The 21,483-nt window shown below is 35.4% G+C and overlaps 1 protein-coding gene across 2 annotated transcripts in view; it reads right to left on the bottom strand.

Moving 5' to 3' along the window:
* LOC148942638 (exportin-T-like) overlaps positions 1–21,483 on the bottom strand; it is a 108,532-nt gene that overhangs the window by 5,067 nt on the left and 81,982 nt on the right. For both annotated transcript variants that reach the window (XM_089102232.1, XM_089102231.1), the window contains exons 11-15: positions 20,410–20,652; positions 16,814–16,999; positions 15,138–15,392; positions 5,648–5,857; positions 3,427–3,552 (exon numbers count right to left, since the gene is read on the bottom strand). In XM_089102232.1, coding sequence (XP_088958358.1) covers positions 3,427–3,552; positions 5,648–5,857; positions 15,138–15,392; positions 16,814–16,999; positions 20,410–20,652 — 1,020 coding nt within the window. The remainder of the gene's footprint in view (positions 1–3,426; positions 3,553–5,647; positions 5,858–15,137; positions 15,393–16,813; positions 17,000–20,409; positions 20,653–21,483) is intronic.

The following is a 21,483-nucleotide window of genomic DNA, read 5'->3' as shown; positions in this document are numbered from 1 at the left end:
TCAAAATGCCTTTGAAACCAAATTGAGACTTCGAAACCTACTTTTAATTCCTAAAAACATCTAATAATAACATTGCACTACTAATTACTGATTTTCATATATGTATTGAATACATTAATTAAAGATTAGTTTCCTCAAAATTTAGTATTTCACCATCGAAGCCAAGTTTCTCGTTCAAGAGAAATCTGACTTGTCTACTTGCGAAAAGATCTAATACCGCTTATGTTTCTACGTTCTCTGGAGCACTCGCACCTCGGTCCGGGTTTTTATAATGGGTGAAATAGGGAAAGATCATATTGTCTATAATTTATCTACTGCGATCCATCCAGACCTGACCAGCGAATAATTTTTAAAGAGGAGAAGTCCATAGTCTCTGTTTCTTAAAACAGAGCTATGTTGGCAACACTGGATTGTGCTCCGCCTCTGTTTTTGAAAAACAAATACAGCACAAAGCCCTGCCACGGAAAATACTTTCTTACAGTCCCTATCTTGTCCCCTATTCTTTGCTTTACTTCAAGATATGAAAAAAACTTTTGTCCCCTATGTGTCTCAAACAATTGATCCCTTCCTTGTATTTTTATTGATCTTTTTAACTTCTTGGTAAATTCTATCTATTTTATTCGTCAATGACCTATAGTAAATTATTGTTAATCAAGTTTTTTTTTTGTATTAATGTTTTCTTTATGAAATTTTATATGAATTTTTGTATTAAACGATTTTACTTTTTTGATATTGAATTATTTTTCGATTCTGCTTAATTCATGGCTTTTTTCGCTTTTTATGCGACTCCGAAAGAGGAATGCAGTTCATCTGGGCTTGTAATAAACCCATTAAAAGAGAAATCTCTCATCTTATACACCCCTGGAAGAGAATCATGATCCCTCCTCTTCTATGACTGAGTGAGCCTACAAGCAGATAGCCAGCAAAGAGGAAAACATCCCTGATACAGAAACATCATCATATCTACTTGTGCATAACCGCTATAACCGTCCATAACTGACACAGTCTGACATAAGTGAAAAACTACCGACTCATAATATCAAAGCCTTGTGCCCTCGAGATTTAGTCTCTTTCAGCAGACGTCCCTCAGGCGAGCATGAAGGCTGGTAGGCCCAGAACACGATCTGTAACGTGACACTTGTTATCACTTCTGTTTGCAATTATAATATTTTTAAAATAGTGGATGCCTGAATTAAGACTTAATTAATGACACATTAATTCAAGAAAAGCAGCCATGATCTCGTTCTCCAAAAAAATCTTAACGTTGAATCGACAAGTTCAAGTGATTTCCACGTATTTCTTTTTCATCAGTACCCTCACTTAAAGTTAAAACAAAAGGTCCTGAAATGTCAAGAGCAGAATTAAAAGTTAAGACGAGAAAAAAAAACGGGCTAATATAAGATGTTAAATCTAAAAGGACGAAAAAGCTTAGAAATCAACTAATGAGGCGTAAAACACACACAAACTACATAAAAGAATAAAGGCAAACTCAAACTGAACCTGAATTACAACAAATAATAATTATGATATAATAGTATAATGCAAAAACGTAGGCCAGCGCCTCTTACAATAAGAGTGATGTAGCAACCGTAAACTATTCTGCGATCCAATTTTAAGGCAAGAATATTTAAAGGAGAGAGGCGTTTCTTAAGGCAGAAAAGGTTCCTTAACCTTAAGGTTTCTTAAGGCAAGAAAAGAAACAGGAGGTTTCTCAGTGTTCAAAGGTATGGACAAGCCTGATTTCAATTCTCAGCTATCTTCAACAAAAGATCCTCTCCTCATTACATAACCAAATAGTTTGAATTTCCAACATCCCCAAAATAGGCTAAATCAGATGAAGGCGTACTATAGTTTAATTTATTACCATATTTATATACATTTGCGGTTTCAAGAAGTTGAAAATGTAATTTGATTGTTTGAATTGGTAATTGGAAACTTACCCAACCATACATCTTAAAATTTTAAAAAATAGAATCAAATTTTTAATTAAAAAACTTAAAAGGGCCAGGACATCGAAAATGAAACCTAATTGTTATAACTGGTAATTGGAAACTTACATAACCATATATCTTAAAAATTTGAAAAAAAAGGAATAAAAAACCTTAATGAACAAAATTTCCGTATGCAGCTTTTGACAGTTGCAGTGCAAAACTGAAACAAAAAGAACTGTGAATGAAAAATCGTCAAAAAAATTTTTAGCTAAAATGATGCGGCACTTAACAAATTAAGAATGCACGGTTTTCCTTTGAATGTTAGTGCAGTTGCTTTGGGAATCACTGGATTGTTCATGCTCCAATCTTTACGACGAAAAGCGTTGTAAAATTTAACTTAGTTTTGCTTGTTTTTTTAACGGTTCAACGTTTCAACACCGACGAGGTAATACTGCCCAAAAAACTTCACAATTTGAAAAAGTCGTTGTTTTCAGGTATGAATAGACCAAATATAGGTCTAGGGGGTAAAAAGATGTTTTGTATTTTTATGTCCTTGGTAATTTAAAACAGTAAGTCCAATGTCGAGTTAAAATATATTCATCAATATTAGAAATGACCCCTACACTTGTTAAATCCATTAGAATAAAATATGTTAGAATAAAAATGTAGTTTCGGTAATTCAAAAGACAATAATCAACACTTGGTGTCAAATTGAGATTGATAGCCTAGTTACACGCATTATACTCTATTTTTAATCACTCCATTTATCCGCATATTGCATTTAATCTTCATAAAACATCATAGAAAATTTCCGGCTATTCTTCAAGCCTTTAATGGTTAGTTCTTTGCGTAAATGAAATTCTGCGCACAGAAACTCGGCTAGACTGATGAACCTAGAAACGTGATCACTTATAGATAGTAATCGACAAGCCGACCACACGGCAGTAATTCGCGAAACTGTCTAGAATTAGGGCAGATAAAGGCAAATGAAGGATATCTATAGTGGATTAAATTTGCTCAATATTCTGGACACAGGTCTTCTTCGTCACCCAGAGAAAAACTTGGCTTGAGAAACGACTGTCTACTCTGTCCAAATCATGTTGCAATTGATGAAACCTTAGAAGGAACCTCAAAAACGATGGAATCTCAGAAGAAAAAAGGAATTCAAACTTTGCAACTTAAAAAAAAAAAAAACTAAAATTGCGTAGGTGTGAACGCAACGGTAGTATGTATATGATGTGGTTAGTATATATGTCTTAATAGGGTAAATCCATCCCCACTCATGTTCTACAAGGTCAACAACCACTGAAAAATTGATCTTGTGCGCTGAAATGCTTGCCTAAGGTAAGGACCAGACTAAGTTTAGCTTAGAAGGAACATTATCAGATTAGCATCAACTATTATAACACTGAGGACATCTTGGCTTCTTTCCTTGCTTCATGTGTTCACGTTCAGTTTTTTTAGGGGTAGATTAAAATAACAAATAAAGAACTACCTTTAAAAACTGCTTGAATAGCTTAGCTTCCATTCTGAGAGCTTGACAAAATTCTAATATTTTTGGTGCTGGTAAGTCCAAACTTGGTAGGTACTGTGACTGCATAAACGTTATAGCTTCTTCCCCCTTAAATAAAGCAAAAAGAAAGTGAAAACAACATTACAAATTTTATAGTTAAAAAGCATGAAACTTTCACTTGTTCGTCAAATAATAGTTACTTGACAAAAACTTGAAGGATTTTCTAATATTTGATTGAAGTAGCTTGAACTATGATATTCTGCATCGACGGCATCTTTTTTTCCGCTTTTTTTTCTCCTCAGCTAGCTGGGCACGGGAAAATCATACAAAGCTTTTTAATAGCTCATTTTAAAGGAAATTGCTACATGTAGTGCCTTTTGTGATGCCTATCCACGCCCTTAAAAAGAGAAAGGCGCCTAGGAGATCTTCAAGGAGGGCGGAACTTATGCAAGTAACCATAAATGATGATGGTGATGTAAACATAGGTTTTTGTCATATATGGCTGTAGAGTAATAAACCTTACTTCTATGTAAAACAAATCAATGTAAATAGGCCATAATTTACTTTTCTATATGGGGATACAAACTATTTTTGAGAAACCAAGAGTTTTCTAATTAATGTTTTTCTTTCATATAGCTTGTTTACAGCAAGGATATATTTTCCAACAGAGTTTAGACACTTCCTAACACCTCATTTTTATGGCACAATTTCAATGTCAATCTGATAAACTATAAATGTCACCTTTAGCAATTTAATAATGCTATTATTGGGCTAGCAAATGTCGAGTACTAGGCCATAAGCTGCTAAATGAAGAGATCTGCTAGAGAAGAATTAGAAAAAAGGCTGGATTGGGGCACTAGCTTTTATTTTCACCTTATTTTTTTTATCATTTACATTATTTAATTATTTTCCGTTGATTTCTGTTTACGATTTGCGTATTTCAATCTTGGTACCTCCTTTGATAAGCAAAAACTGAGTTCAAAGACCAAAATCTAAGCCAATTAACTAATAAGTAGTGCTTAGTGTTTTTTTTTTTATCAAAGTTTATCTGCTAATACTCAACCCTGAGCGATCGACCAGGAGCCCCACCAAACGTACTTTGTATGTCCCTATGACAAGGGTCCTCACTAGACGAGCCAGTGAGGACGTGAACTCAAAACCCTTTGTAATACAACTTCCATCTGGCCGTATTTGAACCCCCAGATAACTTAGGGAGCCAATCACTCAAATGGCCACTATACTTACGGGCCATCCCCAACATGAGCCTATTGCTGTGTAGCCATGTGGACACTCAATACTTCTCCCAAACCCTTGTGGCTCTTTGTCTTTCCCTGTCGCTGTAGGCACACAGATTGAGATTTACTAGCGTTGATCCGTGGGTGCCGATCTCTACAAAAAGTTGTCAACCCATCTATTAGCACTTGAGGCCAATGATGTGACTCTGCAATTAGTAGCAAATCATCTTGTAACCTTGTGGTTTCAACTTGGCTAATTACAGCCTATTCTAAGCCCCTTTTCCAAATTTTTTCAAATTCAAATTAATTTATTTAGCATAAAAAATACAAACAAATTAACAGCAGCCATCTACAAAAACCCAAAGGTTTGTTTATGATGGCTGCAAATCCACTATTATAAAGCTCTACATAACAACTATCTCTTTGCGGGGAAAAATCAGCATTTGAATTAAATCAACATAAAGAACATCTCCTACTCTAAAAGGATTACACTCTATAAATCGCAAGTGAAAAATATCATCCATCATCCTTACAACATCCACTAAAAAAAAAAAAAAAAAAAAAAAAAAAAAAAAAAAAAAAAAAAAAGGGATACTTCTAACTAAATCAACTATGACAAAATCAATAAATATCAGCTAGGCTATAGAGCCGACTCCGTGCGCTTTGGCTGGCTAAATTCGCGAAAAATGCGACCTTTATCTGTCCAAACAATTTTCATACCAAACATTATTCAAATTTCTAATCATTCAAATTATAACCCAAAAGGTAACGCTTCAATCTACTCTTGAGCTGGCTTACATTATCAGCTTTGCTAATAGCATCCGGGAGGGAATTCCGATTTCTATTCCACGAAAAATTTAATTCAGAGAATGTGGCCGCTGTTATTGAGGTCCTTAAATGATTTGGTCATACAAAAAGATGATAATAAGACAACTGGACTATATAAAAATAGGTTTAAAAAAACTTACTCTCTGGTCATATATTAGTTTTAGGCAAGCAGAGGCTTCATTCAATGCTACCACAGTCTGTGCATCTGACAGGTCAAAGGTTTTCCTTAAAGGACCTAAAAAGCAAGCTGGAACTATCTGCTTGTATAGAAACTCAACAAAGCCCGGAGGTCCATTCTTGCCCCATAGTTCCACCAATTTCTTTAAAATTGAGTAACAGCCTTTCTGGGCCTAAAAGAAAACACAGCATAAGGAGTTAGTACCATCAGTAGGACCCATGCTCAAAAAATATTTTCATACAGAGAGATAGGGAGAGGGTTCTACCTAAATCCGTCCAGTAAGTTTGAGCCTGACGTTTCCCTTAGATTATATGACAATTAGAGTTTGTTTTCCGGTCACGACGGTGTACAACTACTACAACTCATGAAAGCACCAAGCCAACACAACAGCGATGTTTCCCCTCCAGCTAACTCTGCTCATATGTTCATTCTCTACTTCCCCCACCAAGTATCAACTTCTTTTATATTGTTTCTTGTGATAGACGTTCTGAAGCGTCCCGCACTCAAGGATGTTCTTATATTTTTTTGACCCCACCTGAATTTTAAAGGTGCTGCCATTCTACATCTATAAAAAAAAACTAACCATTTTAGCCTTTCTTTTATTAAAGGCCTCATAAGCGGTATCGTACCAAACACTTACATGAGTACACTGGACTACTTCTAACCCACTGCCTTGAAAATGATATACTACTATTACTAACAACAACTCACTGCAGCACCAAGCCGCCTCAGGCCAACACAGCTACACACGCGCCTCCTCCATCCCAATCTATTCAAAGCCTCTCTCCTTACACCCTTCCAGGAAGTTCCCATTTCCTTTAAATCTTTCTTTGTGAAATCCTCCCATCCCAACAGCGAAAGACCTGCGATCAATTTAGCCCTAGACGGCTGGACGAAAAGAATAATCTTCGGCAATCTGTCATCCTTCATCCACAGAACGTGCCCTAAAAATGATATAGCGTAGACTATTTATCTATATGAAATTTCCAAGATTCTGAAGGTATTCAGAATCCTGAAGTGATTTTCCAACAAGCTTTTCCATCCAATCATATAGAACCCCGTGAAAACCTACCAAGTAAGCCACTCACGTAAATTACCGAGGAAATTAGTACGCTATTGCTCGAAACTTATACACGAACTCGGATCTTCCTATTCTTTCAAACCTTTTGGAGCTACCAAAAAATTACCCAGTGTCATGCCTGTTCTAAGCTTAAATCCTCACTGCATACATCATTCAAACTAATTAGGATCTTTGGTTAAGTGGAACTACCCACTGGGCACCAAACCTGACCGCTGCATGTGTACCTAACTCAAAAAGCTTAGTCCTACCTAAAATATTCAAATAAACCCTCCCAATTGAACTGGCACCTTGCCTATTCTAAATTTAAATTTCACATCCGTCTTCTAAGCAAATAAGAATAAATTTTCCAACAAGCTTTACCAAATGAACTTACACCTTGCCTATTTTATATTCAAATCTCACATCCATTTTCTGTACTAATGAGAATATATAGCTAAGTGTTATTATCCACTCGGTACCAAACCTCTCCTTATCATCGTCATTTATTCCTAGTCTAAGCAACTTATTCCTACCTAACATTAGTTGTCACCCAAACCCTTCCACCCTAAGACTCTGAAAACCTCCAAAAACTCATTCATTCCCCTAACACTTTCACAAGGGGTGCTTTATTTATGTATTCGAAAGTTTTAATATTTTATACTGTTCCCCAGCTCTTCCAAGGAAAAAAAAAAAAAAAAATATTGTTCCCCAGCAAAACATGTTTGGCAGAAAACACCCTTGCCAAAGGAAAAAATGTCGCTGATCAGTTGTGCCTAACCAGCTGATCAACTAATTTCGTCTACACTAAATGGGTGAACAAAATTAAGCAATTATTGAATGTTGGACGTAACACCTTAAACTAGGTATTCTTTTCTTAGACCACACTGCCCTGTTCTATGACGAACAAATAAATTTTCAAATGGGGATAAATCCATTTATTTGACAGTAAAAAATAACAGGTACAAAAGTCCAGATATTTCGATCACATGTACAGTGACCGTCATCAGCAGTATTACAAGTTAATTAAGTGAGTAATACTAATGATGACGGTCGCTGTATATGTGATCGAAATATCTGGACTTTTGTGCCTGTTTTTTCACTGTCTAAATAAATAGATTTATCCCTATTTGAAAATTTATTTGTTCACAACTATTGAATAAAAAACAGCTTTGATATCGCCCAAGCAAAAAAAAGGTCTTCCTTCATAAGGACAAATGAAGGAACAGACAAAAGTCGATTTTTTTTGGCCAGCATTTTTTTGTTTATAATAAATAGAGCATTCCTCATTGAAGATGTGCTCTTGAATGGACAATAGTAACTGAAAACACTATCGGTTTTATTTTTAAGTGGGTACTCAAAGGAGTCTCTTTTTTGAGAGATTTTCTTGAAAGATTTACAAGGTATTCACTTTCAATCAAACATGCCAACAGGGTACAAATAGCGCTGCCCATCGGTCATTTCCACTAGAAAAAAATTTGCATCAATATACTGCAACTAAACGACAAACGAATCTGCACAGACTGTCATGCAAAAAAAAATTCCCGTGACTCTGAAGTCGCAAGCATCTCAACCCCCACAAAAGCCTAGTGCAAAGAGACCTGTAAGAGGAAGCGGTACCTCTTCACCACAAATTACCACGGGACCAAAAACCAACCCCAAGCTACCAAAAGGGACTAAGCCGTCTGCAGTAAGTGTAGACATTCTTAATTATGAATCCGAAACAATTCGTCTAAGTGAGAAAATTAAGACCCTGGAAAACAGTTTATCGGCATCTCAAGCAGAAAATTTAGAAATCCAGACAAAGCACTCAACTTTTCTGTCAGAAATAGAGGAAAAAACGATCAAATTAAAGTGTTGACAGGTCATTTGGAGGTTAAAGACTTTCTTATAGCCCAGCTGAAACAAGAACTCTTGGTGGCTATTGAAACCCGCCATTGTAACCCTTCGCAAACTTCCAGGGACCAAGTTACCGTGTCAACGCAAACGGACAATGATTTCGCTGTTGCTAACCAAAATTGACCCCCTAATAATGAAGTGCAAAACATAAAATCTAGCCCAAGCATAGCCCACGACTGTGTGATTTTAACAGACGAAATGCATCCTGGTGATACGTCATCAGCTAGTGCAAGTGTACCCATTCTGACTCTCGCAGTGAAGAGTGACGTAAGAACGCACGGCAGTAAAAAGGACAGTGCCGCTCGTAAATACAACACGCTTTGCCGGTTCTTCGAACGAGAGTTTTGTAGACGGAAGAAAAAGTGTCTGTTTTTACATATATGCTTAAATTTTAGATCAAAATGTTGCAACAAAAATGATAGTAGTTTTGACCACGTAAATTTGTGTAGTGTTTTAACTTGTACTGACAGAGAATGCGTTTTTGCTCATGTCACTCCTGACTTTCGGAAAATAAGAAGGCACCAATGAGCACACCATTATCGCTCCCTGATGGTGGCGCTTGCCGGTGTCAGCGACAACCTTGCGAATAGATAAAAAATAGTTTCGAATCTCTACCAAGCTTTCAATCACCAGAATTCAATCCCCAAAGCCCCCCATCCCTGAATACCCCTACTTTAGTATCCCCTTTCAGTTTTCCTCCCCCTCCCATACGCACTTCTCCCCCACTTCTTCCCACCATGCCCTGGCATGACCATTTCCGAAATCTTCAGATAGCCGGCAGAACGATCCACAGGTAATAGCTCCATGCAGAGTTTCTAAAGCTTATAGTGAGACGAACACTAATATATTTTCTGCTCCTTGGTCAACGTTTCTGTCTTGTAACCGTTTTGCAGCCCTTCATGATGAATCAGATAGCCTAGTTATTGAATTAGATGAAACTGAAGTCTCTCTCCTGCCTAAACAGATTTTCCCAAAACAGACAAAAGTAAGCAAAGTTAAAGTTGTTGAAAAAGAAGTCCCTCAATCACATTTTCATTTTCCTTCTTTTTTGACTTTAAATGTGGAAAGTCTCAACATTGATAAAATGGGGGAACTTGAGGGTTATGTTCATGTAACCAGAGCTGATATTAGTACAGTTACAAAAGTACATAAACAAAGTCCTGAACATCTTACAATACAAGGTTACAAACAATTTATTAAACTAAGACATCAGAATCATCCGTTAGGTAAGAAAGGTGGCGGCGTAGCGTGTTTTGTACATGAGCAGTTGGCGCCGCGGCTTCTGCAGATTGTCCACATTGATGACGATGTTGAAATGATTTGGATTATGATTCGACCAAAAAAGCTTCCGAGATCTGTAACTGGTATTGTTATTGGACTGTTTTATTGCTCACCTAGTATGGCATCTTTCCAAAAAAAAGGTTTTGGCTGAAAAGTTAGATTTTTGTGTATTGATTTTATTACTTCTAAGTACCCAAGTGTTGGAGGTTGCGCTACTGGTGATAAGAAAGATCTAAGAATTGAAAGTTTCCTCAGAAGCCAAGGACTCAAGCAAATAGTAAAGTTTCCGACTACTAAAGGTAATACTAAACTCGGTAATACTAAATATTATAATGAACCTCAAGACCACCTCCCCTTGGTGGTAGCTACCGCTACATGATAAAGCGGGCTCCGCTGCCTTAGTATAAAGTAAAACATGTCATTGAGAAAGTTTCCTACCGCCCTCTTTCGGACAGGAGCCTCTTAAAATTTGGAAATTGGATTACATCCGAGTCCTGGGATGAGGTAGCAAATTTAGAGTCCTCTGATGAAAAAGCTAAATTTTTGCAAGATAAATTAAGAAATAAATATGAAGAATGCTTTCCAGAGAAAACGTTCAAGCGGTGCAACACAGATCGTCCTTACATAACCCAAGAAATTAAATATTTGATTTAGTATAAAATGCAACTAAGAAAAGAAGGGAAAATAGGAAATGCTAATATGCTCCGCAACAAAGTACGTAAAATGACAAGAAAAGATGCGGGTGAGTATTACCACAAAAAAATTGATAATGTTTTTGACCTAGCATGTGGTATAAGGAAATAAAACGAATTTGTGGAAAATCCTCTAGTGGTGTTGATTTTTGTTCAGATTCTAATGATGAAACAGTTGCTAACCAGTTAAATGGTCATTTGGCCAGAATAATCCAGTCTTTGCCGCGTCTTGATGTAAATAAAACAAACCAAGAGTATCAGAAAATTCCACATGATGGCGTACCTTTACCTACTATTTCTGAGGATCAAGTTTTTAGTAAAATAAAGAAACTTAAACGAATTAGCATAACTCCCATAGACATTCCGATTGAACTTATTAAAGCATTTCCTAACAAATTGACTAAGCCACTAACACAAATTTTTGATTGCATTTCAATTTCTTCAGTTTACCCACATATATGGAAAACGGTGTATGTTAATCCAATCCCTAAAAAAGATACTGAACTTATTTTCGATGGTGTGAGGCCAATCCCTTCGACCCCCTTGTTCAGCAAAATATACGAATGTTTAGTAGTCAATTGACTAAAAGCTGAAGTTGAAATCCTCCTTGATCCTCATCAGTATTGTAACAGAGACAACACATCAGCATCCTATCACCTAGTCAGTCTTTTAGATTTTATTTTTAAGCCTGTTGATGAGCCAGGCTAATAGTTGAACTTGAAAGCAGCTGATTATCCAAAGGGTTTCAATTTAGTTGACAATCACATTTTAATTTCTATGCTTTTAGTTGAAGTTAGAGTGAATGTTGCTGCTGTGAAAATGATTCAGGGTTTTTTAATAAATAGGTTCCAAATTTTAAAATATAAGAAGTCTTTCTCTGAACCTGAACCAGTTTTTTGTGGTGTACCTCAAGATACCATTCTGGGTCCTATTCGTTTGCTAGTTCTGATCAATGATATTGCTAATGACTTTTAAGACTGCTGGCAATATGTTGACGACCTAACCCTTAGAGAAATTTGTGAAGCAAGTAAATGTAGTAAATCTCAAATTTGAACTGATAGTACAAACATTAAGTTCTCCAACTCAAATTTGAAAGTAAATGACACTAGGTATTTAGTTTGAACTCTTTCATTTTCAAATTCTTCCAAGACAAATTGTCCGGACAAAATTTCCGATTTTCATAAAATAAAAAATGTGTTGCTATTGGGAGTTATTCTTAACAGTGATTTAAAACGTGGAGCAAACACCTCTAGTCGAGTAAAAAAAGGGGAATACTGGGCTGCAGATGCTTAAGCTTGTGTCGAAACATGGCGCCCCTCCAGACCACATCCTCCAAATATTTACATCTTTTACTCACCCAATTCTTGAATAAGCAGCTCCTGTGTGGCATTTCGGGCTGACTACTGAGCAAAGCGCCAGGATCGAAAGAGCTCAGAAAAGAGCTCTAATGAAAGTATCAAAGCAGGCAGAAATGTCGCATGAAGAGTTGCTGACAAAGTTTAAAATACAAACTCTGAAAAAAAGAAGAGAGAAACTCTGCATTTTTTTCGTAATAAAATTTCTGACCCACCCAATTCACAAACCCCTTTTTCTCCCCTCGATCCACAACAAAACGACTCCCGCGCAGGGTTGCAGTGCCTGTTGAGAAACTTCAGCCGGTACGCTGATGCCAATCAGCGGTTAGCAAAAAGTTTTATACCTAGTTTCGTAAATATGTATAACAAAAATTTCTAAATTTTGACCCATCATATTTTTTATGTATTTTCATTAATTTTATTGTTTTCTAGTTATTTTTAATTTTGACTTTTTAATTAAGCGTAGTTTTTTCTTATATATATATATATATATATATATATATATATATATATATATATATATATATATATATATATATATATATATATATATATATATATATATATATATATATATATATATATATATATATATATATATATATATATATATATATATATATATATATATATATATATATATATATATATATATATAAAAAAAGAAATATATATATATATATATATATATATATATATATATATATATATATATATATATATACATATATATATATATATATATATATATATATATATATATATATATATATATATATATATATATATATATATATATACATATATATACACACTATATATATATATATATATATATATATATATATATATATATATATATATATATATATATATATATATATATATATATATATATATATATATATATATATAGTGCTTTTTGAGATATATATATAGTGCTTCTTTTTGGACGTAAAATTCAAATTCGGCGATCATGCTGTGATAGTAATTTTTAAAATAAAATTCTATTCTATTCTAAAAAAATAATATATATTCTAAGCGTCAAAAGTTTCAACAAAAAGAATAAAAATGTCCCTTCATCTGCATTAACTATAAATTCTAGTTCAAGCTAATGTTATTACATTTATTTTCACAGATGGGAAAGAACACAACTCTATGGTTCTCCCCACTGTAACGAAATGAGAAGTCACCTGCTAAGGCAAGGCCGTACCCAGGATTTTTTTTTTTCTGAGGGGTTTTACTCCAAAAAAATTTCGGGGGGGGGATACAAAAAAACCTAAACAAAACGCATACTAAATTTTTTTATATCTTTTTTGTTACGTTTTTACGAGTCAACCAAAAATTTCGGGGGGCGGGGGCGGGTTCAAACCCCCCTGACCCCCCTCTGGGTACGGCTTTGGCGAAGGGGGAGAAGCTACAAGGTTAGACGCTGCAATTTAACTGCAAAATGGAAAGGTACAAGAAGAGTTATACCAGAATGATTTTGGAAACAATCTTGTTTCCAAAATTATTAGTGATTTCAATTTTAAATTGTTTTTGCCCTCTAAAGGATATGGATTTTTTTTTTTTATTACAAATCAATACGAATAAGGTTAAGCCCAATGCTTGTCTTGTAAAATAAGAACACTTACTGCAATAATCCCAAAACAAGAAACACGGTATGATGCAAAAGTAAAATAAACAAAAGACATAAAAATACTAAAATACAAATACACAAACACAGTTGACTGCCTAGGTGGTAAACCTCAAAATGTAAAACTTAACATGTAAAACATCAAAAATATAAAAAAAAAATCGTTTCAACAGTAACTTAATTTAACAGTCCTTTATGAAGAATAATACGTAATTCAATTATAAGTTAAATTTTGTTTATCATTCCTATTGTTACTGTGAGTTCTATCACTCTTTTTTTTGTCACTCCTTTTTTTTATTTATTTGGCATATATTTATTGGTTGGCCTCTCCAGAAGGAAACATGTGAATAAGACGATTCTTTGTTTATAATGCATGCACAAAAATTTTGTAGTTAACAGATTTTGTGGTTCGCTTCCGCTTACATAACATTTTTTCTACATTTTTTCTTTTTTTCCTTCTTATAAATATATAATTTTTTTTTGTTACTTAGATTTTATTAACAATGGTTCTGGACTACAAAGGTCCAGGCGTCGGAAATACAGTGTATTACTGCAGCGGAGTTCGAACTCTGGGTCCTGTATAACCAAGCTGAGATGAAATACACAGTCCCACAATATGACAACATCTATATTTTTTAGTATTGGCGATGAGAACGCCATCTTTCTTTTCATGTTATCAAGGGAGCTTTTAAAATGTTCTAACAATTTTATTTTATTAATCTTCATCTACAATGTCATCTACATCTCTCGAACCAAATCCTGTAACACACTTTAATAACAAATCAAAATATAGATAATGTTTAACAGCTTACGTTTAAAATCTCTCTCATTCTCTCTCAATCTCTTTTAGTTTAGTTTAATAGAAGCAGTAGTATTAGTAGTAGTAGCAGCAGCCCTGAAAGTTTCATTTGCTTTAATACCCTTAGCCTTTCGGGAGATTCAGGATTCAAGATACTCTTCTTTCCCAACAGTAAGCCCTACATGTAACCTGCATGCAGATATTGCCTTTTTGTTTTATTTAAATGCCCTGCTGTGAATACGAATGCAACAGATAAAAAACGAAGCTTGTCCGGTGGCAAAGCTGATTTGATCTCAGCTTGGTAATGCGAGACACAAAGTTCGAATCCACACGCAGCAATACACTGCAGGTCTGACGCAAGGACCTTAGTAGCCAAGATGCGTCGTTAATCCAACATGTACAACGAACAAAGGAAAACGAAATATTTAAAAACAAGAACAAAAAAAAGTTGAAAAATGTAAATGAAAGGGTATGCGACCCAGAAAATCAGTTGACCACAAATCATTTGCATATAATGAAGTAAGAATTGTTTTATTAACATGCTTACTTCTGAGGAGGCTCCACTTAATACTAAATCTCTCCACTAAACCACTAAATGCTTACCTATTTATTCTTTAAATATTCAATAAGAAAAATAAAACCTTTCAGAATTTTCAATTCAAATCCAACCTATTAGCATTGCAAAACCAATCAGATATTCTTTTTTTTTCAACAAAAAGTGGTAAGGTCTTACCATTGGGTCGTTCAACTCTGTGGCGCCCTGTATAATAGACATTAATACTTGCTGCATGATATTTGGGTCTTGACTTAACAATACGTCTACTAGATGATTTCCACAGACAGCTGCAATAAATGAGAAATAAGATCGCTGAAGGGTTTGACGCTCAAGTCGAATTTCTTCGTCTTCTTCTACAGGAGGGGCTAATGCAGCAAATATTGCTCCTACTATTGGTTGGAATGCCGCATTAAGAAAAGGAATGATGTCTTTCTATAAACAACAAACAAAAACTTCAGAACAAAACACAAAAAGGTAAAAATTCAGCTTAAAGCATTAACAAAATACCTTTCTTTTTTCCTTATTACAAAAAAAAATTAAAATAACTATAAATCAATACGAATCCGAATATAAAGAAAAGCAATTATAAAAGAAGAAGAAGAGAGAGAGAGAGAGAGAGAGAGAGAGAGAGAGAGAGAGAGAGAGAGAGAGAGAGAGAGAGAGAGAGAGAGAGAGAGAGAGAGAGAGAGAGAGAGAGAGAGAGAGAGAGAGAGAGAGAGAGAGAGAGAGAGAGAGAGAGAGAGAGAGAGAGAGAGAGAGAGAGAGAGAGAGAGAGAGAGAGAGAGAGAGAGAGAGAGAGAGAGAGAGAGAGAGAGAGAGAGAGAGAGAGAGAGAGAGAGAGAGAGAGAGAGAGAGAGAGAGAGAGAGAGAGAGAGAGAGAGAGAGAGAGAGAGAGAGAGAGAGAGAGAGAGAGAGAGAGAGAGAGAGAGAGAGAGAGAGAGAGAGAGAGAGAGAGAGAGAGAGAGAGAGAGAGAGAGAGAGAGAGAGAGAGAGAGAGAGAGAGATGCTTATTCAAAATATATAAAATTCGTCAAGTTTAATGTTACCCATCAGAAGTTACACGCCTGATAAAGTATGCACAATTTTTGACCTCTAAGCTTGACATTATGACCTCTAACCTCTATGACCAAAAAACCCCTAAGCTTGAGAATCGATAGCAATTTTATGAATCGATTTGATTGGTCAATTAAAGTTGTCAAATTTAATGGGGTGCAATATAAAATTTCATTTCAGAGAGAGAAGGAGAGAGATAGAGAGGGAGAGAGAGGGAGAGAGAGGGAGAGAGAGAGAGAGAGAGAGAGAGAGAGAGAGAGAAAGAGAGAGAGAGAGAGACAGAGAGAGAGAATTAAGATAAACCTTGAACTGCATGTCCCTTTATGGTTTGTCGATTAAGAGATTTTAATTTTCCTTAAGTTGTGTTTTTTCCAAGTTAAGCTACTTTTTCTTGTACCTTGATAAAATTATAGCCGTATCTCAACTTTATTATTACTCTGTGTCTGCTTTTGGAATGGACCCATTTTTTTTTGTATACTAGCGAAATAAAATAGGTTAAAATCAACAGTTCTGTAATTACAGCGCTGAAGCTAAATATTTGTTTTTCCGTAAAGATTGTTCATTGCAGCAACAGCCTACAAACGTGCAGGACGTGTCCCCTACATAAAAAAAAAATATATTATTTACATTAAAAAGATCTAGCAACAAAGGCTAATAGTAGAAGCACCACCAAGAAACATCGTAATTAGGATGTGCCTCTTCATGGTTAACAGTGCCTCCGGTTAGTAGATCAACAAAATATAAAATGGCATAGATTACTTCTGTTAGTTAGGTTTACAGAAAGAAACAAGAATTTATACCTTAAATTTGGTAGTCACTTGATTAATAAGAGGAATATATTCACTGAGACTGGTCGCATCCCTAGATCGTAACAAGGTCTCAGATATAGCAGGCATCAATGGTAAAATATCTTTATCTAAACAAACAACAAGTCGATGACAATACTGTCGGAGAGCTCCCTGAAATTCTGGCAACAGTGTTGGAACCTAGAAAATATTATTTATAAGACACCATGGTTCCAAATCTGAGGCCTCATGATTTAAGCACATAAATATGAAATATAAGCAAATAAAATATAAGCATAATACTATATGTATTATAAGCATATATAAGCATAAAATATAAGCACAGTAAAGATAATATAAAGTGGCGAAAAGTCCTATACTCCCCATTAATTATTTTTTTTTTGACACAGATCTAAAACCACACAAGATTCATGACCCCGGCTTTGCACACGCGCAATGACAAATGTTTCCGATGGAAGACCAAGTAGCAACTGAAACTATGGCCCAGACGCATATGCTCAGAGTCTAATTACGTGCTATGAAAGGTGTATCATGTTTGGGAAAAGATTTCGCTAATGGTAACCACTTATACTGTAATTTATAAGAGACCATGGTGCCAAATCTGAGGCATATAAAGGATCAACTTGTATTTGGGTAACTCGAATATTTACATAGAATTTAGCCTAACTAATCTGGTCGAATCAACATCGAACATATTAAAAATAACATAGACGGACTCTTTTGTAGACCTAATCATACTGACTGAGAATGCCCTTTATTCGTTGGAAGGGCCTCAAACGCTTATAAGGGCCTTAGGAGCATTAGGACCTTTCTTGTGATTTAAAGTCCATTGAAAGCTAAGAAGCATGACATTTTCAAAGATGGGGTGGTGTTTAGCACATACTGATTCTACAATAGCTTATAAGCGTTATCAGCATGAATAATTTTTTACAATTTTCGAGACATATTAAATAGGTAGCAAAGAAGAGAGCCGCGTTTGCACTTCTTAGGCACTGTTAAGGGGGGGGGGGAGGGAGGAGTTGGATTAACCCGACGTTTCTTCAACTTTTTCTGTTGACAGGTTCGTACAGCAGAATCTCAATGGCTTGTCTCATATAAGTGTAAGTTACCTGAACAAATATAAACTGCAATCAAGCAAAGAGAGTAAGGATTGCACAAATCCTATGTTCAACCAGGCCAATAGCCAACTATATAAAAGGTTGAGTCAATTTGACCTCATTTTAGAGAATGAAAATTACAGTTAGCAGTAAACCTGAGGCTTGCCACCGATTAACCAAAGGTAATCCTCCTTTTTCTAAAAACTGTTGTGAAAAAATCTAGGAGAACCCACTTTAAATTTAATACAGCATCCAGGATTGAAATTACAACACAGCCAGACTCTTTTCACTTGAGAGAGAACTTAATTAGTTAAGTGAAGATTACTTTAGTCAAACAATAAAAACGAAGTAGCTGATAAACCAAATTCTGAAAGAACTTGAATTGATTGAATTTCTACCGATGATTTGATGGTTAGACACCAAATTAGCCAAAAATGATTGATACAGAACATGATGATATTAACACTGACAAGAACATTTTAAACTACTGGACCAATTTTAGGTCTATTAATACCTGGACACCATGTTTTTTTAGGATTTTTGTTTCGGCGGTTTCAAAATTATGAAACTTTTAAGGCAGCACAATATTTTCACCAGTATTGCCACGCTGCACTCATGCAAATAAATAAGCAGAACTAATTTAATCTGAATTGCGACCTAAGAATAGGGCCAATTTTACCCTTCGTCACATGGGACCAAAAATACAAAACTCTTTACCATTACCCATCCGATAGTGCCCTGATAAAGTTCAGTTTTTTAATGTTTTAATGAAACCCGTTGCGACATTATAGTGTCAGGTTATTTTTGTTTTTCTTCTTTCATTTTGGGAAGAAGTATTGTCAGGTTGTTATTGCTTCTCTTGTTTTATTTTGTAAATATATAGCCTTTTAAATTATTGAAAATGAAGTCAGCATGATGATTTTTTCGTTTCTCTTTAACAGGTAATGCGATTAAGTATGCCATAAGGCATTTGCGTTTTCGTTTATTAACAGTGTTTATGTCTTGTTGTAAATAAAAAGTTACTCTTATTCTACCCTAATCAGTTAAATTTGACACTTTTCGTCCGTACAAATTTAAACGTTACTAAAATATTCACTAAGACACCTGTCCTGTGGCAGCGCAGTGGGTTTGACCTTAGCTTGGTAATGCGAGACTCAGAGATCGAGCCCGGCTGTAGCAACACACTGCAGGGCCGGCGCAAGGACCTTATTAGTCCGACAAGGACGCAAGGACCGATCTAATGATGGCCCAGCGTGTTTGACCTTAGCGTGGTAATGCAGGACCGAGAGATTGAACTCGGCTGTAGCAAAACACTGCAGGACGTACAGAGCCCTAGCAGTCAAGAAGCGTCGTTAATTCGGTTACTCACTTACGACTACACCTTCTTAAGGTGTCTTGTGACAAGTGTTTTTAGATTATTTTTTTGGCTGATTTTTTTACCCACGCTTCTTATTTTTAATTTGTCCCCCACTACTACTAAAAACGGAACAACCCCGTTTGGGGGTATTTTTCGTTAAAACTACGTTCCTGTTTTCCTCTAATTATTTAAAGACATATATTAGAATTAGTATCCACTTAACCGATTCAAACTATAACATCTCATTTTCAGTTTCCTTGGTGCTTTAACACTAGATCCATTATGACGACAGGTCAGTCTTGAGCGGTCTTTCAGTGAAGAAGAAGTAAATGCTTTCAGAAGAAGAAGAAGAATTAGTATCCACTTAACCGATTCAAACTATAACATCTCATTTTCAGTTTCCTTGGTGCTTTAAAACTAGATCCATTATGACGACAGGTCTGTCTTGAGCGGTCTTTCAGTGAAGAAGAAGTAAATGCTCTCAGAAGAAGAAGAAGAATTAGTATCCACTTAACCGATTCAAACTATAACATCTCATTTTCAGTTTCCTTGGTGCTTTAACACTAGATCCATTATGACGACAGGTCTGTCTTGAGCGGTCTTTCAGTGAAGAAGAAGTAAATGCTTTCAGAAGAAGAAGAAGAATTAGTATCCACTTAACCGATTCAAACTATAACATCTCATTTTCAGTTTCCTTGGTGCTTTAAAACTAGATCCATTATGACGACAGGTCTGTCTTGAGCGGTCTTTCAGTGAAGAAGAAGTAAATGCTCTCAGAAGAAGAAGAAGAATTAGTATCCACTTAACCGATTCAAACTATAACATCTCATTTTCAGTTTCCTTGGTGCTTTAAAACTAGATCCATTATGACGACAGGTCTGTCTTGAGCGGTCTTTCAGTGAAGAAGAAGTAAATGCTTTCAGAAGAAGAAGAAGAATTAGTATCCACTTAACCGATTCAAACTATAACATCTCATTTTCAGTTTCCTTGGTGCTTTAACACTAGATCCATTATGACGACAGGTCTGTCTTGAGCGGTCTTTCAGTGAAGAAGAAGTAAACAGGGCATAATAGCGTAAAAATACATATTGTTTTCATAAATAAATAAAGCAAAATAAGCATAAAAAAGAATAAAACCTCAGCCGACTTGAGAAAAATTTGTATAGCTTCAACAAATGTAAGACCACATCCAACAGCTCTCATTGCCAGCTGATTACTAAATGCTTTGCTGCACCAGGTGCAGGCGTTGACAGCCTGTGCAGCCAATTTGTCAAGTACAGCAATTCTAACAGGTACAGTTTCTCTTCGGACTTGATCCAAAACGGTAATGAACGACGTCATCACAGGCTCCAAAAGCTGCTGAATAAGCAGTATTTTAGTCTGAAACAAATATTTGAAATTAGATAAATTTAGGATAGACGTCGGATAGCTCAAAATACGAGCATAAAATTTCTGTCACAATTGATTCTCTCCAAGATTTTTGCCTTGTATCTGCGAAAATAGGAAATCTGACAACAATAACCAACAAATATCGAAACTCGCTAGTATCGCATCGCTAGATCGGAATTCTTGAGAATAATTGATAACATGCATGACGTTTGTCAAAATCTGGATATTTTTCCATTTTTCCTATTTGCAGTTACCAATTTCCCTAAAATTTTTTCATATCCTGAAGTATTATAGCTTGCAATATCTATTTTTATGGCATCATTTTTGTCTCCAATATTTTGAAAACGAAAGGTCTAGGAAGAAACCGACATAATTTCTATTTGAACTGTCAAATACAGTTCTAAGTACTCCCTGTCATGGAAAAAGTGGCGTAGGAAAGTAGCAATGCTACTCGGCAGTTTTCAAATTTGTTGGCAGATTTTGTCTGAAAAATACCATTTTTACATATAAAAATACTTTTTGCTCAAAGAAAAGCTGTCAAAACACAAGTTGTGCTGCTAAAGTGCCGGTAGCTTTTAGAATTCTGTCGAATTCTGCTACTGGCAGCTTTGGAACTTTGTTCATACCTGAGTACTCCTTTGCACGACGGTACATAAAACACAAAACTAAAAGAATTGTTCAATTCTGCTTTCCAGAACTATAATGAAATAAAAAGTTAAGATAGACGGGCAAATTTTCACAGACACTGGAGGGTGATAGGGTGTCCAGTCGTGACGCAGTGGGTTTGATTTCAGCTTGGGAATACGGAACCCGGAGTTCAAA

The sequence above is a fragment of the Artemia sp. Qi Xiang Cuo genome, chromosome 16, assembly GCF_049724085.1.
Source record: "Artemia sp. Qi Xiang Cuo chromosome 16, ASM4972408v1, whole genome shotgun sequence".
Taxonomy (NCBI): domain Eukaryota; kingdom Metazoa; phylum Arthropoda; class Branchiopoda; order Anostraca; family Artemiidae; genus Artemia; species Artemia sp. Qi Xiang Cuo.
The sequence above is the reverse complement of the archived record's forward strand: the minus strand, read 5'-3'. Positions and strand labels throughout refer to the sequence as shown.